Genomic DNA, 26,270 nt, shown 5'->3' with positions numbered 1-26,270 from the left:
AGGGTGCAGTGCTCATCCCCGTCTCCAAGCCGTAGAGCCAGCGTTTGTCCATAGACAAGTTTCTGTGGTCACGTGGCCAGCGCAACTAGACACAGAACGCTGTTACCTTCCCACCGAGGTGGTACCTATTTATCTACTTGCATTTTTACATGCTTTCAAACTGCTAGATTGGCAGGAGCTGGGAAAAGTGACGAGCTCACTCTGTTGTGTGGATTCAATCTTACAACTACTGTTCGTCTGACCTTGCAGCACAGAGGCTTCTGCGGTTTAACCCGCAGCACCACCACATCCCTTTTGCCTTGTCCTAAAGGAGGGGGAAAATAAGGAAATCCTATGTAAATCAAACAGAGCTACTTTATCAATGGCTTTCTAAAGGACAGCCATCAGGACTCACTGTTTAGGACATTGCCAGCTTGTTGTACAATCATCCAGTGAATATGACGTAAAATTAATACTTAACACATATGCAGTGGCTGATATTTAGTGATGCACTTTGTAGTTCAAGAGTCTGAGTCACTGAAAGGAAAAAACGTTCTGCCTTGCAGTATCAAAGAATTCTACAATGGAGGATATTCTTGCATCCTCTTGCACCATAAAGAACCACCAAATTTTGGTGGACCAGTTATCACACAAAATTTGGAAATATTGCACCCCATTTAACTTCTGGAAGGTGCAACTGTGGAGATCCCTTCTCATGATACCTTTAAGATAACTATGTATGTTCAGATTTAATAATTATTTCAGATAGCCAACATGGTGTACCCAGGCAATTGTGGTAAGATCACCATTTCCTGGAGAGCGTAAGAGCACATACCTTCCCCACCTTTTAGCAAAGGCATGGTAAAAACAATAAAAATGCTCACGCTCCTTCCTGAAGGAATATTAAAGGGACATCTTGGGGGGGGGGATTTCAAAGGACCATCTCAAAAATATCAAAGGGGCATTTTTTAGAAAAGGAAGTTCAAAGGAATACCAATGTAGATTAATTTTTATGACTCTTTGTGTGTATCTTCTATATATTTACTTTGTTTTCTGCATTGCCCTGGACTTTTCCTGACATGTGTTTTGTTATGGTGTATGTATGTTTGAAAACATCTCAGCTAGATAGGTCAATAAACACTTTCTTGATAAGAAACCTCGCAATATGCCTCTTCGGCATTTTTAAGAAAAAAAAGCTCTCCATATAACAGGATACCTGACCCTGGGAGCTTTTGCATTCCTTATTCTATCTTCATCATCCTATTGTATCAGCTATTGTGCAACAAACATTTTAGAAGAAGAGAATGCATCTGTTTTGGGTTGGTCTTAGTTCTGTGTAATCACCAAAGCTACTGATTGATTTCAGTTGGTTTGTTCTAAATACAACTAAGGTTAGATTCTACCCATTGATGTCTATCATATAGCTCTGAAATAATTTTCTAAGGAAGGAGACTAAGAATTTTCAGGAAACAGATGGACAAGCAAACGGGAAATAAGTTACTGATTTTAGTCAGAGGACACCTGACTGGATAACATGCAATTCCCTTTTACTCTCCATGCATCCAGTGTTCTTAAGGCAGCACTTTAAAGAAATCTCAATTGTGAAGATGACAGATGAAAGCAGTATAATGAAATAGTGATAGGATATAATATCAATAGTTTATCAAAGGAAGAAAAAGAATTATCATCAAGAGTTATGGACTAGGCAATGACATGTTTGGCAGTGAATGAATAGTTTAGACAAAATAAAACCAAAAATTTATTGCACTGATTATGTAAGCGATTTCAGATGTGCTTTGTGGAATATTACTTTTCACATCACAGATACCCAGCTGGGATTCAAGCCTATGCTATGTCCTGCAACTGGAATCTTAGGAATGTCAAACAGGCTCTGAGTGAAATCCTGTATACTGTTAGATGCAAATGGCACTCAAATGTGACAAATTACTTCCTAGTAACAGGATTGCCTAGTATACAGGATTGTCACCTCAGATGAGGATTTTGTGGGCTTGTCCTACACACAGTGTGTCTCCTTGTCCTACACAATTTTACCCTGCGCTGTAGATTTTGTATTCTATATTATTGATTGCACAGACTGTACTGAGATAGAGTACAAATGTCTGGTTTTGCACAGAACTGTACGACAAGATTCTGGAAAATATTAGTTTGCTGTGAATAAGCTGTGTCCTGGTGTATACAGCTAATTACATCCTCTCAGTTCCTCCCTAGCACATCAGTCACAACCCGCAGCTCAAGGGAACAAAGTGAAGAGAGCAGAGAGGAGACTGGAGGGGATCTCATGACATTATGACAGGAGATAGGCACCAAAGCGCTGCTAGCATCAAGTAAGACCACAGGCACAAAGCAAAAATGTTAATTTCACAGCTTAAACAAGTGAACTTGTGAATATTTGTTCTTTATTTTAAAAAATATTTCAATATTCTTTTTGTTTCTCCATTTTTACAACCAGACATAGTATCCCCTTGCAAGCGTGATTCTGTTTGGTCCGGAAGGAGTTTAAAAGCTGGCTAAGAGTCATCTAACTGCATCCTAATTGACAGGTTCAAAAGTTCAGATTGCCCAAGACATGGAGCTAATATCCCCTCTGAAAGCTTATGTGAGGAGACTGTTTGGTCTCAGAAATCCTGAGAGAATGTTTACTGAAATAACTTGATACACCTAACAATGTTTGTTTGTTTATACCCCGCCTATCTGGTCAGACAACCGCTCTAGGTGGCTATACAATGTTTCATTTCATAAAGGTCCCGCTGGCAAGCCTGTACCACACATCTTCAGTCTTATAATGAAGTGACTATTTTTCCTTTTTCAAAGGACTTTTTTAAGGATCAATATTTCTGCACCTGCAGTCTGCATTCTTTCTAAATAAAATCAAAGCAGGTGTGGCCATTAATTCACTTTCAAGATAAGCAATATTGGTCTTTTCAATTTATATGATCTGTTTTAAATTTGGAAATGTTTAGTATTGCCTATTGTCATGGACCACCAGATTCAGGGACCCCCACTTCAATCACTCAGCAACATTACCCTCTTGTCCCTGGAGTGGATGAGGCGAAAAGAGTTAAATGTGATGACGACTAGGTAAATCTACTGTAGCTGTCCCAGTAACATCCCAATACAGTGGTGCCTCGCTTGACGAGGATAATCCGTTCCAGCGAAATAGCTGTAGAGCAAAATCCTCGTCAAGCGAAATAAAAAAAGCCAATTGAAACGCACTGAAAACCATTCAATGCATTCCAATGGGTGAAATACCTGCTAGTCCAGCCAAGATACTCCATAGGGTGGCCATTTTTGGGTGCCTGTGCAGCAAAAAATGCCTCCTAAAAACAGCGGGGAGCCATTTTGAGCAGCCGGTGGCCATTTTGAAAGCCCAGCAATCAGCTGTTTTGATCATCGTAATGCAAAGAATCAGTTCCCAAAGCAGGGAACTGATCGTCAGGAAGTGAAAAAAGCCCATTAAAGCATAATTTAAAACATCGTCATGAAGCGGATTTGTTGTCAAGCGGGGTAATCGTTAAGCGGGGCACCACTGTACTATAATCTGATCCAACTCAGAAGAACTTCCAGGGAGTTGCAAAAAATCCACAAAGTTAAGTGCTTTGACTCTCACACCAACCTTGCAAGGTAGAACTGCCAATATAGTCACAAAACATGCATGTTCCCAGTAGACAGACAAGGCAAGGCCTGGTTTTAAGTGCCAGGAGTCCTCTTTAGCAAAAAAAGTCTGATAACTAAATGGAGAATTAAAAAAAAATTTATAGTGAAAAAGGCAAAAGTTTCAAAAGATCTTAACTGATTTTAAAAAGAGTATCAAAGGTATTCTGGAACAACTGATCAGTAAGTATCTAAGGCAGGAGCTATACAGAGCAAACACACAAGAAAATAAAAAAGCTAACTAGACTATCTAGTACTTACTCACTAGTGTAGCTTCAGCATAGTCTCAGAGCATGCACAGAGTATATACCTCACAACAGGACAACAACTGAGCATAGCATCTCCTAAGAGGTACCTAAGTGAACTAAACTAAGTTCTGAACTTATACATTACCTTATTCATACATTATTCATTATCTTTCTGGTATTTCAAGACGGTCTGCCAATCAGGCTTCAAATTCCCTCAAATGTTTACAAAGAGAACAGTTTCTGTCCCCTCCCTTCACAACAGTTGAAGCCATTCCTCAATTAACACAATACCAGGGTACAAGCTGACATAACCTTAAAGTTTTAGCCCAAGAGATCAATCATTGCTGGTGCTTCCATCCCTTCATGGGCAAAAACTACCTTCCTTCTTTGTCTCAGCCACTCACAAGCACTGAGAAAAGCCTGAATTTTTCAAGAAAGGTTCCCCAACTCATATTTCCCCAATTTCTCAGTCTCTTCGCAGCTATTCCTGAACTGGAGCGAACAGTTTTACTTTTTTTTTTAAAATCATCACTCAGAGCCTGTTTGCCCAAACTTCCCCAAATGTGGTACAGAGCAAGAGCAAACGGCATGCTCCAACTGTGCCAATTTTGGTGCTGATATGAAGCCAAGTTTAAAATGTATATTTTTTGTTTGGGCTGTCCAATTTAAAAAAATTGTCTTATAGAACGTTGCTTTGCTCTTCCAGCACAAGATCACTGCTACACTATTGTGCAGCAATAATGCACTAAGAATGCTCTGGTGATAAGTAGGACAGTCAGCTCATCAGCAATGTTTAATGCACCTATATTCATCATTTTCAGCAATGTAATTTTATTAAATATACCTTGGCTTTCTAACATCTACAGGGCATTCAAGTTATGGAAAGCAGTTTTCATATCACTCTGCCTACTTTCCCTGTGAAGTTATTAATACAAAATCCTAATGTTTGCTCTTAATACACAGATCTCATTTATACTAGATTTACTTGAAAGCCTTGGACAGTAGGCTTGGACAGTAGGCCAAAGGAGTTCAAGATGCATTTACTTTTCCATAAGCAAAGAACTATAAATTGAGCTGAGCGTTACCAGCATGAATATTCTACTAGCTTAACTCATATACTTAACTCACATATTTTAACCAGCACCGATCATGGAGGAGTATGAATTCCATACAAAGACTGAGGTCTTTATTGCCAAGAAAAAGAGTGGGTTTTCAGTCTTTCCTAATCTAAACCCTGCCCTGTGGTTCCTCCATTCTCCTTCCAAAACATATCTGTTGTACCGCTTTTCCTCCTAGTTGCTCAGCTCTTAAGCTGTTAATCTCAGCCTGGCACCATGAACTCTCAACTTTCTGTAGTTTTCAAGGTTGAGAGATCACGTCTTTCTCACTTTAGATACCCATCACTTTGTGAAAACAGGGGGCAGTGGGCAGGTGAGGTCTTCAAATATGCGAATGAGTGTGGGAGCTTGCAAGTGTGGGATCGGCAGCTCCATGCTTCCTGTACAGTGGTGCCTCGATTTATGACCCTCCTGACAAACGTCCATTTTGAGTTGCGACCAGCTCCAGCTGCAAAATTTTGCTTCGGCTTGCAGCCAGAGCTTCGAGTTGAGATCAAAAGAGGCCGGGGAAAAAGGTGGGGAATTCAAATTAGAGGGTTAACCATTGCTCGGCGAAGAGCTTCTTTGTAGCTCTTTTTGCCCCAACGGTTAGTGTGTGTGCGTCGGAGAAGGCTTCAGACTGCCTGGTGCTGCTTTCTGGTTCTGAGTAAATACATTTGCAGGGGTTTGCAGGGTGGGTTTGGGCTGGGGGGGGTTAAGTTTCTGTGCTGTGATTTTTTTGTGTTTTGGTATGTTTTTTTCAGCCCCAGCGCCTTCGAATGGGGATGGTGTGTGCTTTATTTTTGGTTTGTTTTTTTAAAGCCCTAGCGCCTTCCAACAGGGCTTGCTGTGTGCTTTTTTTTAAAGCCCCAGCACCGTCCGATGAGGCTTGCTGTGTGCTTTATGTATTATTATTATTATTATTATTATTATTATTATTATTGTTGTTGTTGTTGTTGTTGTTGTTGTTGTTGTTGTTGTTGTTGTTGTTGTTGTTGTTGTTGTTGTTGTTGCTGGAATGGATTAATCTCATTCCAGTGCATTTCAATGGGAAATGGTGCTTCGAGTTACGTCCATCTTCTGGAACGGATTATGGTCGTATGTCGAGGCACTACTGTATTACCAAATGTTACAGACTGCTGCCTCTATGCACAGTAAAAGTACCACTAAGCAGTTATTATATGTTTGAATATGGTCTTGCAGCTCTTTTGTTAATATCAGTCACTTCCACCGTAAACAGCAGATTCCTATGTGATCTGGAACAGAAGGTATATTTTAATTTTTATCAAATGTTTTACTGAAACCCATATATACTGGGTTCCTTTTATCAAAACTAAAATTAAGTACAGTAATTGGAATTCTTGTGCATCAATCTGAAACAAAAATTAAGAGGCGAGTGGAAGGTTTCAGTGAGATCCAAACTCTTGAAGAATGGGAGGTTGCTCATGTACCTTGGCTCAACGATCTCTGACACTCTCTCCCTAGATCTCGAGCTGGATAAATGCATTGGCAAAGCAGCTACCATGTTTTCTAGACTCACAAAGAGTATGGCTTAACAAAAAGCTGACGGCATATACCAAGATCCAGGTCTATAGAGCTTGTGTCCTGAGCACACTCCTGTACTCCAGTGAGTCTTGGATTCTTTTTTGCACTGCAGATGAGGAAGTTGAATACGTTCCATATGCATTGTCTCCGACACATTTTTGGCATCACCTGGCAGGATAAAGTTCCAAAGAGTGTGGTTCTGGAATGAGCTGGAAGTGTTAGCATGTATATATTACTGAAACAGCGATATCTACTGTGGCTTGGGCATGTCGTGAGAATGGCTGACGGTCAGATTCCGAAAGATCTCCTGTATGGAGAATTAGTGCAGGGAAATCGCCCCAGAAGGGAGACCACAGCTGCGATACAAGGATATCTGCAAGCGGGATCTGAAGGTCTTAGTAATGGACCTCAACAGATGGAAAACCTTGACATCTGAGCATTCAGTCTGGAGGAAGGTGGTGAAGCAGGAACTCTCTAAATTTGAAGAGACACTTGTCCAGCAAGCCGAGGCAAATAGGCAGCAAAATCAGGGAGCTGGACAGGAGACAGATTGTATTTGTCTTCAGTGTGGAAGGGATTGTCACTCTCAAATTGGCCTTCTTAGCCACACTAGACGCTGTTCCAAGACCTCTATTCAGAGCATGTTACCGCAGCCTCTTGAGACTGAAGGATGCCTACACACATTCCTACATCTCTTCATCCTGCTTTTTATGATCCACCATTGCTGTAGATAAACAGGATAGAATTATTAAAAAATATGCCTAAAATAGATCAGCTAGAAATATTCTTCTGGTCTCCGCCATCCCAAACTTTTATAGATTTGCATCTAGGGATGCTAAGCTTACAGAAGATTGGCTTTTCCTTGATCTCCCTGCCTATACTGATGAACCAAGAACATTTGAGAAAATATTAATTACAATATGCAGGATTTTCAGGCAGGAAACGTAGATTACACATTAACATGTGATGCAAAGGGACATCTGTAATTAACACATGCAAATCTGTGAGACAAGCTTACCGAGGAAAATAGATAACAATTTTGCAATATATATGGTAACACAAGGAATTAAAAAAACAATGAAACAAACACTAAACTATTACTATCAATAAAGTAAATCTTGCAAACACTGTGAATTTAGCCAATACAATCAGTGAGGAACAAAAACATATGACTCAGGTACCACAAAATAATATGGTCTTCCTTCTTAATAGGAAATAGCATAGTAAGATTTTTGTTGTTATATAGTCTTTCTGTGTACACTAAAATGGGAAATAAGTGATCCATGCACTATGTTCATCCTAGGCTGTTTTGGAGCCCAGTGGCTACCAACAAAGGGCCATTATCTGTTTTCCCCCATACCCCAGAAAAGCCAGTCGGAAACAGATTTCCTGCTCCCACATCTCAACAGAATGTCAGTAATGCTGCTTTATTATTGTCTTTCTGTTTCCCCCTATAATCAGGGAGGATGGCCTCACACCCATCCTCAAGCACAGAGGGGGCTGCTATAGCACTGGCAATGGCTGTTGGTTTTTTTGAAACAGCACATTCATTAGAAATACTGTTCCATTCACCTTGATAAACCAGTCTACTCTCAAAGAAACAATTATGGAAGATAAAGTACAAGAAAGCACAGAGAACTGAAGAATATCTCTTAAAGATGTCACGTCCTGGACATTTCTGTGCTTCTCTGTTGGAGAGGCTTCATACCTGAACACCATGCGTGAACCCAAAAAACAAGTTGAGAATCTGATGTGTTTCAGCAACAGAAGCTCAGAGTTACCCATGAAAATATGCCTTTTTTCCCCAGATTCAAACTCTGGGCATTTATTTATTATTGTTTAAAACATGTATAGCTTGCCATATACTTTTTATTTATTTATTTTTTATTTATTTTTTTATTTATTTTATTTTATTTATATCCCGCCTATCTGGTCGTATCAGGACCACTCTAGGCGGCTAACAACATTAAAAAATCATACAATGAATATACATATAAAAACAATTTTCCATAACGGGAATACTAAACAAAATAACTAAAGGAGAGGTAAAAGAAAAGGGAAAAGGGGGTGTCAGGAATTATCTGATGGGAAGGCCTGCCTAAACATCCATGTTTTTAATTGGTTCTTGAAAATGGCCTGCGAGGGAGCCGCGCAAATCTCAGGAGGTAGGTTGTTCCAGAGGCGAGGAGCCACCGCCGAGAAGGCCCGATTTCTTGTCTTCTCCTTCCGGGCCTCCCTCGGTGTTAGGCTCCTCAGCCTCATTTCCTGGGTCACGCGAGTGACACGGGTAGTTCTTGGTGGGAGAAGACGTTCCGCCAAGTATCGAGGTCCTAAACCGTTTAGGGCTTTATATGTAAGCATCAACACTTTGAAGTCAATGCGGAACCGGATGGGCAGCCAATGCGGCCAGAGTAGGAGAGATATGCTGGTATTTTCTCACTCCAATAAGGAGTCTGGCCACCGCACTCTGCACCATTTGAAGTTTCCGCATCAGCTTCAAAGGAAGCCCCACGTAGAGCGCATTACAGTAGTCTAATCTAGAAATTATGAGCGCAAGTACTAAGGTAGTGAGTGCCTCTGTGTCTAGATAAGGTCGCAGCCGGGCAATCCGCCAAAGGTATACCACAGCTGGGTTACAGAGCTGTACAGAGCATGGCAAGATGAAACAAATCTCTACTATCCCAAGATATCTCAATTAATTTTCAAACAATCCTGATGAACTTGAACAGTACTTATGATCATCATAAGGCAAATAGCCATTGTGGATCATAAACAGCAGGATGAGAAGATGTAGAAGTGATAACACAGTAAGCAGGAGCCAATGCCCTATACTATACCACCCAATATCCTACTATACCACTAAACCAATATCATCTGATTTTGAAAGCTAAATAGGGAAAGCAACACAGGATATATGTTAGCCCAAAGTGTGGATACTTCCTGCCAGTTAGAGTTGACAATAATGGGCGAGATAGACCCATTGTTACCACATAACTCAGCTTTCTATGTTTCTAGGCAGACCTGGCTATTAATAAGCGGCATAAATGAGAATAATCACTCCAGGCTAGAGCATAGAACAGACATTTTTAAGGGCAAGGGCAACTGATACTGCCTATGGTGCACTGCCTAATGAAGACTGGTATATGTTGAAAGCTAGCATTTTTTTAGTGATCTAATAATGGTATCACCTGCCCTTGCTTTTGTACCATGTTAAGGACCCAGTGGCTTTATTTGTTTGTTTACCTTTTCAAAGCAGACTGTTAATTTTTGTTGGTGCTCGTCATTGTTTAGTCATTTAGTCGTGTCCGACTCTTCGTGACCCCATGGAGCAGAGCACACAAGGCCCTCCTATCTTCTACTGCCTCCCGGAGTTGTGTCAAATTCATGTTGGTTGCTTCGCAGACACTGTCCAGCCATCTCATCCTCGGTCGTCCCCTTCTCCTCTTGCCTTCACACTTTCCCAACATTAAGGTCTTTTCCAGGGAGTCCTCTCTTCTCATGAGATGGCCAAAGTATTGGAGCCTCAGCTTCAGGATCTGTCCTTCCGGTGAGCACTCAGGGTTGATTTCCTTTAGAATTGATAGGTTTGTTCTCCTTGCAGTCCAGGGGACTCTCAAGAGCCTCCTCCAGCACCACAATTCAAAGGCATCAATTCTTCAGCGGTCAGCTTTCTTTATGGTCCAGCTCTCACTTCCATACATCACTACAGGAAAAACCATAGCTCTGACTATTCGGACTTTTGTTGGCAAGGTGATGTCTCTGCTTTTTAAGATGCTGTCAAGGTTTGTCATCGCTTTCCTCCCAAGAAGCAGGTGTCATTTAATTTCGTGGCTGCTGTCTCCATCTGCAGTGATCATGGAGCCCAAGAAAATAAAATCTGTCACTGCCTCCATATCTTCCCCTTCTATTTGCCAGGACATGATGGGGCCAGTGGCCATGCTCTTAGTTTTTTTGATGTTGAGTTTCAGACCGTTTTTTGCACTCTCCTCTTTCACCCTCATTACAAGGTTCTTTAGTTCCTCCTCACTTTCTGCCATCAGAGTGGTATCATCTGCATATCGGAGGTTGTTGATATTTCTTCCGGCAATCTTAATTCCGGTTTGGGATTCCTCCAGTCCAGCCTTGCGCATGATGTATTCTGCATATAAATTAAATAAGCCGGGGGACAATATACAGCCTTGTCGTACTCCTTTCCCAATTTTGAACCAATCAGTTGTTCCATAGCCAGTTCTAACTGTTGCTTCCTGTCCCACATATAGGTTTCTCAGGAGATGGATAAGGTGGTCAGGCATGCCCATTTCTTTAAGGACTTGCCATAGTTTGCTGTGGTCCACACAGTCAAAGGCTTTTGCGTAGTTCAATGAAGCAGAAGTAGATGTTTTTCTGGAACTCTCTGGCTTTCTCCATAATCCAGCGCATGTTAGCAATTTGGTCTCGAGTTCCTCTGCCCATTCGGAATCCCGCTTGTACTTCTGGGAGTTCTCGGTCCACATACTGCTGAAGCCTACCTTGTAGGATTTTGAGCATAACCTTGCTAGCGTGTGAAATGAGTGCAATTGTGCAGTAGTTGGAGCATTCTTTGGCACTTCCCTTCTTTGGGATTGGGATGTAAACTGATCTTTTCCAGTCCTCTGGCCACTGTTGAGTTTTCCAAACTTGCTGGCATATTGAATGTAGCACCTTAACAGCATCATCTTTTAAGATTTTAAATAGTTCAGCTGGAATGCCATCACGTCGCCTTGTTGTTGGCCAGGCTTTCTAAGGCCCACTTGACTTCACTCTCCAGGATGTCTGGCTCTAGGTCAGCAACTACATTGTCTGGGTTGTCCGGGATATCCAAATCTTTCTGATATAATTCCTCTGTGTATTCTTGCCACCTTGTTGGTGCTAGGTTGTGTTAAAACAACTTGTTAGCATTGTACGTTATTTCAAGAGTTCCATGTTACTTCTCAGCTACTTTTACATTTATTTAAAAAATTCATAGATGCTCCCCTTTACTCTCCAAAACCAGTAGTGGTTTAGAATTAACAAAGGTTTCTTCAGAAGAGGCAACCATGTTAGTCTGTGCTAACATATCTGGCAAAAACATCTACAAAAACCATTACTCTCTAAGTTTTCTCTGGGTCCTGTACCTTTCAAAAAAAAGTATTTCTTCTTATACCCATTCTTCACTCACTGAGATATTTAAATTATATGAAGCCCTAGTGGAGACAGGCTGCTGTTGGGATGCCAGGAACCTAAATAAATAGACCCATGTAAGCTCACACTCTATATTAGGGAACTACATCAGCTCCAGCAATTGTCATAATAGCAGCTGAAGCCCACTGACAGGAGAAGGCACTCCTTCAACCCTCTGCTTCCCAAGTGTTCCCATATCTCAGGGGTTTTCATTTGGTGAAATCCATAGTGTGTGTGCTGTACAGTATACTGTACGCAGTACAGTGGTGCCTCGCATACCGAGCGCACCGTATAACGACGAATTCGCATAGCGATCCCTTCTCCGGGATCGCTAATGTGGAGGCATAGCGTCCGTCCATATGGAGAAAACTCGCTTACCGAAGGGTGCCAGGAAGGAGCCGCCGCCGCCGCCGCCGCGAGAGTGATGCGAGGCCGTGCTGGCCGGGAAGAGGAAGGCAGGCTGCAAGGCAGGCAGGCGAAGGGAGGGAAGCCGCGCATTCGCGCGTCCTCTTCCTCCCCGTCCTTCTCCTGCCGCTCCCAGGGACGAAGGCAGGCTACAAGGCAGGCAGGCAGCCGAAGGAAGGGAAGTCGAGAGTTCGCGCGTCCTCCCCCCCACACACACTTTCCCTCTTCCTCCTCGTCCTTCTCCTGCCGCCCCCAGGGAAGAAAGCAGGCTGCAAGGCAGGCAGGCGAAGGAAGGGAAGCCGAGAGTTCTCGCGTCCTCCCCCCCCTTTCCCTCTTCCTCCTCGTCCTTCTTCTGCCGCCCCCAGGGACGAAAGCAGGGTGCAAGGGAGGCAGGCGAAGGGAGGGAAGCCACGCGTTCGCGCGTCCTCCCCCCCCCCCACTTTCCCTCTTCTCCTCCTCTTGCTGCCGACCCCCCATACCTCCCACAGAGTCGGGCGATCAGCTGTTTGGCGGTTCTAAAATGTCCGCCTGATGCCCGAAATGTCCGCATGCAGCGTTTTCGCGCCCTCCCCTCGCTTACCGGGCGCGAAAATGGCTGCCGCTATGGAGGAAACTTCGCTGAACAGTAAGTTTAGGGCCAATTGGAACGCATTAAACAATGTTTAAAGCGTTCCAATGGGCTTTTACATTCCGTTTAGCGACGATTTCACATAGCGAGGGTTAATCCGGAACGGATTAACCTCGCTATGCGGGGCACCACTGTATTACTTACAAGATTAGAAAGCAATACACACTTTTAGTTATGTGTTGCAAATGTCTGCTGACACATCTGCTCTTTTTACTGAAACCCTGTCCTTGCTCTTTGTCTCAAGAAGCACAATTCCCCCTAAATGTCAGGAAGTCAAATGCAGGTAATTGAGCATATCCTATGTTACTTCATACCTCTATTTATATAAGCTTCACTTTTGTTCTTCTATCATGCAAGGTCATATCTGACTTGGCTTTTCTCTTCAAAGGCTTTGAAATTCTGTTTGAGATAATCTGAAACTCACTTGCTATGGGATAAAAAGCTCTCGTGGGTCACTGAGACCTGCCCTTAGCTAATGGAAGCCATGCCCCAAACCTCAAACATAAAGCTTAATCGGATGGGGTGAAGTACAAAGCAGTTTCAGCAGCCTCTGCTGAAAGAATTAATTTCCATTTCCTGGTTTTCAGAAGAAGATATGCATTGTTTGGAGGTTTAGTAAGCAACATATTCCAGATGCCTGGAAAGAGCATCTTTTCCTTGACAACTGAAATGAACGTTAAATGAAAACTGCAAAGCTATTTTCCCTTGCACAGTCAAGAGCTGACAGAAGGAGAAGCAGGGAGGTCGCATAAAAGACAAACATGAAGAAGCTGAGGGAGAAAGTGTAGAACAATCATCCTGAAATCACTTCTAAAATGCTGTAATGGAATCAGGGTCACTCTGACAGAAACAGTGAGATCAGAGAAAATTTAATATTTTTATTCATACACTCTGCAGAGGAGAAGTTGGAAGCATTCTGTAGAAATAGCATCTATAAATTAAAGAAGGCTCAGGCATATACCAGCCTGGCCCTCACCCTCTATTTTCTCAAGCAATGCTTATGCCATCTTAACTGAATTCAAGAATATGACTTATTCTCTTTTACAACTCATTAATCCACAGTCTCGCTTCCATTCTGAAATATCTGAGTCACACATTGCTTTTTCAAGAATACTCTATATCTCTACGAGAGTTTATGCTTATCCACTAGTTTAGCAGGGCTGGCACTAAATAGTGGATAAACTCCTCAGAAAACTGTCTCTCTTACCCTGCAATGTCTCCTTATAAACAGCTGCCTAATTATCAAGAAAGGAGAGCAACAGCAGTAAAAAAAACCTGCAGTAACAACAACAAAACAGATTCTGAGATTCAGATACTGTACTCTAGTCTAGGTTATGTGTGTTCATAGAAATATGTGTATACAGACATACATGGTGTGCATGTATGTGTTGTACTTATCTGTTCCACTTTATTTCTATACATAATCTTTTCATAAAGTCAATGGGCCTAAGTCAATTCTTAGCATCATAGAATTATAGAATAATGACGTTGGAAGGGACCTTTAAGGCCATCGAGTCCAATCCCCTGCTCAATGCAGGAACACAAATCAAAGCAGATCTGACAGAAGGTTGTCCAATTTTTGTTGTTGTGGGTTTTTCGGGCTATTTGGCCATGTTCTGACGGTTGTTCTTCCTTTTTTAAATTTTTTTTAATTTTTTTAATCAAAAAACACACAAAAAATATACAACAACAAAAATACAAAAATTTACAAATAATAGTTATTATAAACTAAATTCTAACATGCACCCCATAGCCACGGGACTCCATTTAACAATATTTTAATTATGGACTACCTCTCCAAAATTGTACAGAGTATTCTTTAGAGTCTTTTCCTTTTCCTTTCCTTTCACTAACACAAATTCCACAAATTTACCCCAAATATCATAAAAATTGTTAGATTTCCCCTCTTTTTATTTTGAGTTCAATAGTCAATTTATCGTTTAATGCAGTATCCCATACTTCACTATAACAATCTTCTATTTTAATATCATTTTTGTCTTTCCAAAATCTAGCTATTAACACACAGTATAATGAAGGTCGTTCTTCCTAACTTTTTGCCAGTCTCCTGTCCTGTGAAGCACAGAGTGCTACTCCTGTCCTCTGAAGATGCCAGCCACAGAGACTGGTGAAACATTAGGAAGAACAACCTTCAGAACACAGCCAAAGCGCCTGAAAAACCCAAAACAACCATTAGATCCTGGCCGTGAAAGCCTTTGCAAATACATTGTCCAATTTTCTCTTGAATACCTCCAGCATTCACAATCTTCTGAGGTAATTGGTTCCATTGCCATACTGCCCTAACAGCTAAGATATTTTTTCTTATATAAAGCCAAAATCTGCCTTCCTGTAACTTCAGTCATTTATTAAACATTCTGCACTCTGGGATGATCGAGAACAGATCCTGCCCCTCCTCTGTATGATAACCTTTCAAGTATTTGAAAAGACCTATCATATCTCCCTGAAATCTTATTTTTGCCAGATTAAAAATGACCAGTTCTTTCAGTCTTTCTTCATAGGGCTTGGTTTTCAACCCCCTGAGCACCCTTGTTGCCCTCCTCTGAACTTGTTCCAATTTGTCAGCATCCTTCTTGAAGTGCGATGTTCAGAACTGGACACAGTACTGAAGATGAGGCCTAACCAGTGCCGGATAGAGGGGAATGGGTATCTTGCAGGATTTGGAGACTGTATTTCTATCAATGGAGCCTGAAACAGCATTTGCCTTTTTTTGTAGCTACATCACATTGTTGGCTCATATTCAGCTTGTGATCTACAATGAGTCCAAGGTCCTTCTTGCTTGTAATATTGCTGAGCCAGGCATCCCCCATCTTGTAACTGTGTATTTGATTTCTTTTCCCTAAGTGCAGTATTTCATATTTATCCCTGTTGAATTTCATTCTGTTGTTTTCAGCCCACTGCTCAAGCCTATAACACTGTTGAATTTCATTCTGTTGTTTTCAGCCCACTGCTCAAGCCTATCTAGATTATTTTGAATTTTGTTTCTCTCTTACAGGGTATTAAGCCGCCCAGAGACCTTCGGGTAGTGTGGGCGGCATATAAGTTAAATGAATAAATAAATGAATAAATGAATGAATGAATGAATAAATAAATAAATAAATAAATAAATAAATAAATAAATAAATAAATATTCTACCCAATTTTGTGTCATCTGCACATCTTATCAGCATAACCTGAATCTCCTCATCCAGGTCAGTAATAAAAATGTTGATGAGCCATGGGCTCAAGAATGAGCCCTGGGGTACCCCTCTTGTTACCTCCTCCCAGTTAGAGAAGGACCCATTAATCATCTCCCTCTGCAGCCAATTGTTTATGCGCCTGGCACTTGATCTATGCAGCCCGCACCTAGTTATCTTGCTAATCAGGATATCATGGGTTATTTTGTCAAAAGCTTTGCTAAAGTCAAGATATACTATGTCTACAGAATTCCCTCTGTCTATCATGGAGATTACCTGCTCAAAAAAAATGAGATCAGATTAGTCTGGCAGGATTTGTTCCTGACAAACCCATGTTGGCTTCTAGTTATTACTGCATTGTTTTCTAGGTGCTTCCAGAATTCTGCCTGGGATAGTTGCCAATATGACTAGTCTGTAGTTCCCAGGTTCTTCTTTTTTGCCCTTTTTGAAGATAGGGACATTAGTCCTCCTCCAATCATCTGTTACCTAACCCACTTCACATGATTTCAAATGGACAGTGGTTCTGAGAGAGCTTCATCCACTTCCTTCAATACTCTTGGATGCAGTTCATTTAGCCCTGGAGATCTGAACTTGTTCAAGGTAAAAAGGTATTCCTTGATTATTTGTTTATCCATCTCTAGCTTCACTCCTATCCCCTCCACTTGCACTTCACATTTGTCTGGAGGGTCATAGTCTGTCCTTTGGGAGAAGACTAAGCTAAAATAGGAATTGAGCACTTCTGCCTTGTTTTGCTCTTCTGTTATCATTTTTCCATCACCATTGAGTAGCTAAGCCACTGTTTCTTTTTCTATTGGTCTATTCTGAATTATTGCCTCACAACAGAGGAACCTAAAAGATATAGCAGATATTAACTGGATTTAATATGCATCATAGTACTTTCTGGTGGTTCCTGAGTGTCAGTGTTCAACTGGACAGGTGACATATGTTTATACTAATTACATCTTAACATGGAAAATGCCTGACTCTAAATGAAAATAAATAATATATGTCTATCAGTCCCTCTCTAGACTGCCCTTCAGAGTAACTATTTAACATTGTTATTCATCGGCATATATTTTTTTTAGAAAAACAGACAGCCACAACTGCATGGTGTTGCTGTGGATTTGTCTTTTCTATAAAAAACACAATTTCCATCTCTAGGCAGCATCAGCACTTATCTGGGCATTTGATTGCTCTGATTCCTGTCTGTCACACAGGCAGTAAAGAAAAATGAAATTGCCAACATTCAGCACTGTTGCCAATTGCTGCTGATGCACTTCCATTCTGTCCCCTAATGCAGTGATTCAGACCAATTTGCTCTGAACAGTATCGCCTTGTTATCACCAGTGAAGATGGATAAGGGAAAAATTAGGATTTAGAATCATACTTCAGGAACTAACCACCCATCACATGCAACTAAGTCCTGCACTGATCTATATACTCTTGGAAATATGCATGGTCAATGAGGCTGCATCATTGCAAAACCTGTCATCCTAATTAAGAAGAAATTCTGTGAAGAAGCAAAATGGGCAAGATCTAGATGTCTATGTCCTCAACACATCCCATGTACATTTAATACAAAACATCTTTCCAACACAGAAATAACCCTTGTGGAAGAAAAAGTATGTATGCTAAGCATAGAACTTAATTATAAATAGAGATGGGAACGAAGTGCCATTTTTGTGCTTTGTCTTGGATTGTGGGTTGTCAAACCAATGACAAATTGTTCCCCAGTGACCCAACGAACAATGAATCAATTTGTCATTTGTTGGGTCATTTCCTCCCCTTTCCATCCCCTTGCTATGCCCCAGGGCATAGCAAGAGGAGGGAAAGCAGAGATCAAAGCAATTGCGCGGGATTTCTTTGATACCTTTTCCCCTCCTCTTGGTAAACCCTGTAAGGCTTAGTAAGAGGGAAAGCAGGGACCAAAGCGATCCTGCAGTGCTTTGATCCCTTTTCCCCTCCCCTTATTAAGCCCTCTGATCTCTCTTTGATCCCTTCCCTTCTCTTCTTATGCTGCACAGAAGAGGAGGAAAGGGGAACCAAGCCATCCCCCAGGCCCGGGGATGGGATTCCCTTCAGGTAGGGTTTAGCAAGCCGCCCAAAGGGAAAACCCCGCTCTGCTTATGCCCCCAAGGAACAGCTGATCTGCAGGGGCATAAGCAGATAGGGATCAAAGGGATGAATATAAAAGGCTTATATTTGTTGCTTCGTATTTGTTGGAGTCTCTGGACCCCAAGAATACGAAAGAATGAATATATGATGAATCAGGGATATTTAACAAATTTCCTGATTCGTTTTTATATTCGTCCCTATGTCTAATTATAAATCATGGACCAAAGTCCACTTGCATAGTTATCCCAATGTAACCCTAATGGTTCTCTGAAAACAAACTGTCTGAAGATAAGATCTCACTATAAAGTTTAATCAGTTTTGTACTGAGTCATGCAATTCAGTACACTACACATAATGTTTATACTGACTTTGTCCATCTGCCTGCCAAAGTTACACTGTAAGTGTTATGACAGCATAACTGTATGAGAGAATTTGGCCATGGAGTAGAATGCAACTTTGTACACTTGATTTTTTTAAAACAAAATTAACCAGCATTTCACTCAATACATTAATAAATAGCTTCTATACCCATTCTTCTAGCATTAGTAGTATTTTAGTTTGTATTTTGGACTAAATTCCTAGAATTCTCCAAGAATTCTGGAACCACAGCCCAGAAATCCAAATTAGCACGCCTGCACATTGTGCCTCCCACTCCAGAGAAGGGCTTTTAAGTGCTTCATCTCCAATATCTGTTCCTCCACCCTTACTGTTCCATGTTGCTTCCACCTGTTCATTTTTGGAATGAGGAGGGGGGGGAAGAAGAAGCAGAAGCAGCTGCTGCTACTGTACTTCTTGGGAGTTGTAGTTCTTTGGGAAGCACTCTCCCTAAAGCCTAATGGGCAGCAAGACTATAACTCTTGTTTTCTGTGTCACATACTAGTCACATGGCTTGGCAAGCAGTAAGAAAAACAACTGCTGATTTCTGTGGAACTCACCACAGATGTTTACACCACTGGAATTATGCTGGTGTTAAGTATGGAATATGATTCTGGCAATAACTGATGAAGAAACCATGAAGGAAAGGTGTCTTATGAGATCTGAAAGAGTAAGGACACACATTCAACATGACAAAATATTAAGTAATGACTTTTAAACAGCTCCCAATGTTATTCTGAACTAATTTATTCTATGGATCATTTGGAATATAATTACTTCTGTTTGACAAAACAAAGAGGAACTATAAACTGGGGCCCCTGCACACATTTGGGTGAAAACAGGATCTTTCATTATTTTATTTCTAGTAGATCTTGACGGAACAATACAAAATTAGCTGAGAAAGTCACCCAAAGCATTAGAAAAACTTAGGAATTGGAACCATGCAAATATCATCCCCAAACCTGTAACTTTGGAACAGAGTACTGTATAGGAATCCATTAACTGCATATATGCATCAAGTTCAAATTATGTCTGAAAAGTGCAACCATGCAGAAAATAGGAAGAGCATTTGGCTCTTGAGGGTAGGGAAAAGAGGGAATACTATCCTCCCTCCCTCCCACCCCATCTGTCCTTCCCAGCACTCCCTTTTCTGGCAGAAAGCCAGAAGTATGGGTTTATGTTCTCACACACTGAATAATACAGAGTGAAAAATAATCATATGGAATTTATCTCTTTTGTGAGCAAGAGACCATGTGCATGATTTATACAGGGAGTGGGGAGGGATGTGCCCAAAGTCATGCAATCAAATTTAGGGTCAACAGGTGGGGAGCTTGGTCTGTAAAGGAACAACCTGAGCAACAAAATAAACCTAAAATGGGGAGATACTATCAAATCCCACAGGGCCAATTCAAGACTGTTCTCATTCCAATGGACTGATTTCCTTTCTTAAGGAAAGCACATTTCATTAGGGAAAGAAGCTTTCATGAAAATCATTCTCCATATTTTAACTCAGTTCTCCCTTGCATTCCATTCCCATGTCTAAACCAATAACAGAGGTAGTCCTTAGTATCAGTTGTTGTCCCACTACTAGAACATCAGAGTAACAAGTTTTAAATATTATAGTTCACTGAAATAGTTAGTTTTGCAGCAATGAAGGTATAATGAAGTTATATTTGAAAAGCAATGTAAGGGACAGGAACCAAACCAATTTATCGGTGTAACCAGAACATTCCATAATCACTTAAGCAATATTTTGAAATAATGTTTTCACTATATCATTCTCTTATCAGTCCTATGATTATTGGTTTTTAAAATTAACAAGTAGCACAACTAACAGTGTAGCTTTTTAAGCATTGCAACCACCAATGAAAATAAATTTCTTTTCAAAGACGATAACAATACGAAATAATTACTTCTAACTTTTCATACCACTGCTCAGTATACAAGTTGAAACATCTTCAAAAAGGAACATATTCAAAGGGAAGCGCAAACATTAGATCCTAAGTGGGAAAGTAGTAGGAAATAAAACAGGATAGGAAAATGACCATACAGAAATCCATCATAGCATGATACAAAAAAATGAGAATCAATGTCAGTTCACTTTAAAATGCAAGTTCATCTCTTCCTCTTCTATCAGATTTGATGGACCTTAATTGTAAGACTAGGTACACATATACATACTCACAGATACATAAAGAATAAGTATATTCCCCAAACAGGAAACTACTAAAATAACTACACTTGTTCTCTTGTGAAGAAAGGATACAGTGGTACCACAGTTTATGAACGCCTCGGTTAATGTAATTTTTGGTTTACGAAGGAAAATCGATTGAAAAGAATGCCTTGGTTTACGGTTTTTATTCCCGCTGTACGAAGGAAGTTTCCCCAAGATGCATTGTGCCTGGAGGTTTATAGCACCGCCCCCATTCCTATGGCAATCTGCAATTCAGTTTACAAATTTTCCGCATTACGTAACATCATGGAGAACATATTAAATTTGTAAAGGTATGCCTGTATAAGAAACAGGCTGGGCCTATATATAAAAGCATGGATAAAACATGGGAAATTTCTCTAAATTGCTTTTAATACTATAGGGCACAAAGCTGACAAAAGGAATGGGGGAGGAATCGGTAGCAGCAGTGCTTTCAAACAAGAGTTTTAGATCTGATAAGAAATCAAGAACTATCCACCTTTCTACCTGGAATGACCTGAAAAGCAATCAAGCAATTCAAAATATTCCTATAAATGTATGACTTAGTTTTTCTATAGTACACATAGCAAAAACAACCTAATGGCCTTTAATTTTCATGTCTATTTTTTTCAAATGCAAGCGCTTTAGGACAGTTAAACTTTTGAGAGTCAGAGTCTGTGGAAACCGTTCTCCCTTACAAAATATTTTAATCTGAATGTTTCTTACTATCTGCCTCCGTTGTTGACATCAAGCAGCACAGAACTACTGCTGGCACAACAAATACTGGAATGCTGAAATTAGGCACCATATTCCAAAATGGAGAAAGTCGCCTTTACTCCAAGGCAAGCAGTCCGTACATCCAGCGTCACAGATGCAGATTTATTCCTGCAAAACAATGAAAGAAAAAGAAAATGCATCACCCATCAGACAAATCTAAACACATAAACGGATAACATTTTCAATGAACAGGTATTCTGCCCCACAATATTTCATATGTTGTGCTAGAAGGAGCTGGGGACTCTGTAGTATCCTTGTTTCTGGATAGTTTATTTTCATATATTTCTTCTCTGTGTAAAAACAATCATGGCATGTTCTGCACCTCACAATCATAGGTTTTTGACAAATTCATAAATAATTTGAAACTGGGGTGTCTTCAGACAAGTTGCAAATTGGGAGAAAATATTTTTACAGATGGTCCTGGAGGAAGATTCAATTAACAGGCTTACTGTCAGATAAGCAGACTGTTAAGAGTTAGAGATTTAAAATAATAATAATGGTTGCTATGCTGTGGTGAGATTTGGATTGGGCAAATCTGGTTTTCAAGTTATAGTTTAAGAAAGTTTTTCCTGCTTTATAACAAAAACCTTTGTTCACTTCATTATTCATTCTCCTATACAGAAGAAATTATACCCTTAGTAATCTTTTTATAAAGGTTGTGACAACACACATATTTATTTCAATTAGATGACCATTCAAAAAGCCAAGAAACATATTTCAAATGCTCGAACATGGGTAGTCCTACGATTCTTCCACTCCAGTTAAGAGAAGCCAATTCCCTCAGCCAGCACCTTATTCCACGTGCCTTCTTACATGGCTCCTTTTTTGTAAGGCTCTTTTTTTTAATTGTAGTTCTTGCTATTCATATGGAAAGGTTGTTCACACATAAAATCTGAATAATCTAAAATTAAGTTATAATCTGAAATTGGGTACACTGAAAAGTTTTCCATATATGAATCTGAGAACATCCAATTACAGAAGAAAATTCTTTCTCCTAAAATACAGGCCAGTCATGAAAATAACATCTAGGACAGTGGTTCCCAATCTCAGGTCCCCAGATGTTATTGGACTAAAACTCCCAGCTGTGCTGGTCAGGATTTCTGGAGTTTGCAGTTTCAGAAAATCTGGGGACATGAAGTTCAGAACCACTAATCTAGCAGAATGTTGGCAGGTGTTCCCTGCTGGAAAAATATCATCAGTGTAGCACTAGGGCTTTTAGAGAAGGAAATGAAATACTGTACTAGTATTACTCCAGGAGGAAATTGATATTCAACTATAGGTGCAAAACTTTCACCAAGTGATGATTACAGGAGCTCTGTCCTCCAGCCTTCCCCTCACTGTGTGTTCTCTTGATTGAAAAGATTCAGGAGGCAAGATGGAACACGGGAAAAGTAAGAGCCTGACCACATTGGCATATAGTTATGATATATGGTTCCCTTATAGAAGTTTGGCATCGAAAAACAACCCTTGTCCATTTGTGTTTCTACTTTAAGTGATCCATCCTTCCCCTTTAAATAGTGTTGTCAGATACATGTGTATGAAAAGGAGGACATAGAAAGCCAAAAAGGAGGACAAAGGAGGACATATTGGAGGGGCTCTGTGCACATGGTGGGGTGCGGGCATGTCGCTTTTGGAATTAGGTATTGGGGAGGATAGCTCTTTGATCATGGGGCAATACCATAACCATTCAGCCTACTCAGTCTTGAAAGGTCAAGACTGTGAAAGTTACATTTTTTGGACTACAAAACTCAGAATCCACTGGCCACTGTGTTTTCGTGTTTTAAAAAATGTTTTAAAATAAAAACAAAACAAAACAAATCTACATATACACTTACTGGGCTCCCAGGACCAATGGAGATAATCTATTCCTTCCTTTAATGGAGACCCAACCCCCTTGTTTTATTTATTGAATTTTTTATTTTAATAAAAGCATAATAAAGTGAAATAAAAAGTTTAAAAAGTTGTGTGACAGATTTGAAACACTTTATAAAAACCAGGGAAAAAACAGAAGGCGTGGATTTCTCTCAGCTTGAAAATGCAAAGGGTGGAGAAAACGGATTTGCAGACACAGACACACACAAACACAAAGCCATTTTCTCTGCCCTTTGCAATTTCTCAAGCTGAGAGAAATCTCTCTCTGTGTGTGTGTGTGTGTGCGTGTGTGTGTGTGTTTTCCAGCTCCCACAAGCATGGGGGATAATTCTGCATATGCTCCTGGACCTGGAAATGCACTCTACACATGCCCCAGAGTTGGGGGGGTCAGGGCAGAATGGGGGGGATAAAAGTGCCTCCTGTTCCCCAGCTTTAGGAGGAAGGAGGGACCAAACCGGCCCCTGTTTCCCTGGCTTTGAACCGCCACTCCCTCCAAACCCCAGAACAACCTCCCCTCTGGCAGGCAAGCAAGTGCACTCACTTCACTCCTGTCCATTTCCATCCATCCATCCATCTCTCTCGCCCCTTCCTGCCTTATTCAGCTCCAGGCAGAAGCAGCCATCCAGAAGCCAGGGATTGATTGCCCAGGGCTGTCAGCCCTAAACAATCAAGCCTCCTTATCTCTGATCTCAGATAGAACCCAGGATTTACAAGTGCCTCAACCAAGGAAGTAACAAGGAACGGTTGGGCTGAAGGGGGTGGGGGAGGGGGAGGGGTGAGGTAGAGATACAAAAGCCAGACATTTTGAAGTTTTTCAGTTTTGCCTGCCGGATGGAGGACATGATCCTGAAAAGTAGGACATGTCCTCCTTTTGCCGGACATCTGGCAACCCTACCGTTAAGAGCTGCCCTGGCACAGGGCTAGGGCATGCAATCATTTGGGACGATTCTCTGAGATGCAAAATAACTCTTTGTTCTGCTTTTCCTGACCGGTATCAAGAATTAAAATAGACTGCCACTGAAGATAAGGACCTTGTTGATATCTAGATTATACCCCTGGGTCTGGACAACAAAAATATATCATTTTTAAGAAAAGAAAGATTAACATTATATTCTGCCAATTCGTGCCAAAGTTGGCATCACTATTACCTAAATAGATCCTTACTCCTAGACCAATTTATCTTCTTGGAGCAACCCTTGAATTCACTCATTTTGAGGCAAAATCTCACTCCCAAAAGTTCAAGGCATATGAAAGTACTGATAGAATCTTACGGGGAATTTTTGCTACAGTAGGTATAATTATGTAAATTCTAGTGGCAAATGGTATATACCCAGGAATGTGGATGCCAACTTGTTAGTTTAATAGCAATTCAGCACCATTATTTACACCATCATGTCAATGTAAATCCTCAATAGCATACTAGCCACTGTAGCTTAAAAGGCAAAATATACATTTAGTAGAATCAGTGATGAGAAGCACATACCACATTTAAATGTACAGTGGCCATCTGTCTGATTGTTATCGAAACCATCCTCAGTTTTTCACCCTATCCTACAACTGGACCAGACTTTGCAGACTCTAAACCAGACCAGATGGCAGATCCACATAAAAGGCCTGTTTTAATTAACAGAGTTTTCAGCAACGGAGAAAGGGATCATTTTTTGTTTTTAATTTCACAGAACCCTGGCTACATAAATATATTCACAATTCACACAAATTGTATTTTGTAATTTAACACTGAGTTCAAGAAGCAAACTTTGAATTGCTTCCCAGAATGCCTGTAACTGTAACATAAAAATGCTTCAAAGCTAAAATTCTACAGACAATTACAGTTAACCTTCCAGCATGTTTAACAGGCTTGATTCCTCTTAACTACCTGGGTTTCTATTAACTTTAAAAATGCAAAGTAAAATGGATGAATGTGCACAGTTTTGTTTAAAATGCTGGAATATATTTGCTAAAGTGACAAATAATTTCAATGGAGGAATGAAATACTTCTTCTGCAGATTTTGGAATTAAAAATAATATCGACCTCCCCCTCCTATGCACAGAAAATAAAAAATATGAAGTAAACAAAATATGGAGAAAAAAGGGTTAGAAATTAAGCAGAATTGGCAATGTTCTTGCAGAATAGCGACTAAACCTCACTCATATTGCTAAAAAAAAAGACTGAAATGCCCTCTCAAACAACCTATTAAGCAAATAAACTATGTGAGAAGGAGGCAGAAAAGCTGAATTAGAACTTAAACAGAAGCCAGGAAGAATAAGGTGCTTGCACAAAAAGAAAGAACACACTCACTAACTTAACCCAATTTGAGAAACAAAAATGAGGACAAAATACTCGTGCACAGGACCTGCCCACAGCTTCGGTAGAAAAAGAAAATGACACCTTTCCTCCTGGATAGGAACTCATATTGTAAAATTTTTAAAAAATGAAAATAAAAGTATTGTGGCACTTTAAAGACTAACACATTCATTTCAGTGGGAGCCTTCAGACCCTAGTGAACACCACACTCTCTCTCAGAACTAATTTCAAGAACTCTTTTGTGAAAGAAGGCAACTGTTCTGCTCCCACAGAAAGCATGAACATGAATTTAACACATAAGAACCTAGACAGACATTTGTAATTTAAAGGGAAAAATAAGGGTGGATTTTTTTGTTTTACTTTTTTTTTTTTGCATTTTCAGGATTAATGAGAGTCAGCATTTCTAAGCCAATGTAAGAAAAGTCAACATTTGCCTAAATGTGTCCAGTAATAATATGTCCGCATCATGCTGTGTGACAAATGTGATGTTTTGAGGAGGAGGAGGAACAAATCTTACACTTTTTTGTGTGTTACTGAAAAAAATTAAGGGGCAAAGTTAGCCTATGTGAAAAACTATGGAACAGGTTATAATTCCTAACAATGAAATCAGAATTATACTACCCCAATAAAATGAGCACATATTCACTAAATTAATACTCTGTTGATAATACTCATGCTCTCTTTGATCAGAG

General features: G+C 40.4%; 1 protein-coding gene across 21 annotated transcripts in view; it reads right to left on the bottom strand.

The window, feature by feature from the left end:
* PTPRF (protein tyrosine phosphatase receptor type F) overlaps positions 1 to 26,270 on the bottom strand; it is a 653,187-nt gene that overhangs the window by 368,603 nt on the left and 258,314 nt on the right. For all 21 annotated transcript variants that reach the window (XM_078392786.1, XM_078392790.1, XM_078392795.1 and 18 more), the window contains one exon: positions 21,351 to 21,509. In XM_078392786.1, the coding sequence (XP_078248912.1) occupies positions 21,351 to 21,432 (82 nt within the window). In that variant the 5' untranslated portion in view covers positions 21,433 to 21,509. The remainder of the gene's footprint in view (positions 1 to 21,350; positions 21,510 to 26,270) is intronic.

The sequence above is a fragment of the Pogona vitticeps genome, chromosome 4, assembly GCF_051106095.1.
Source record: "Pogona vitticeps strain Pit_001003342236 chromosome 4, PviZW2.1, whole genome shotgun sequence".
In the NCBI taxonomy this organism is placed as follows: Eukaryota; Metazoa; Chordata; class Lepidosauria; order Squamata; family Agamidae; genus Pogona; species Pogona vitticeps.
Note: the sequence above shows the minus strand (reverse complement) of the source record. Positions and strands in the feature narration are given on the sequence as shown.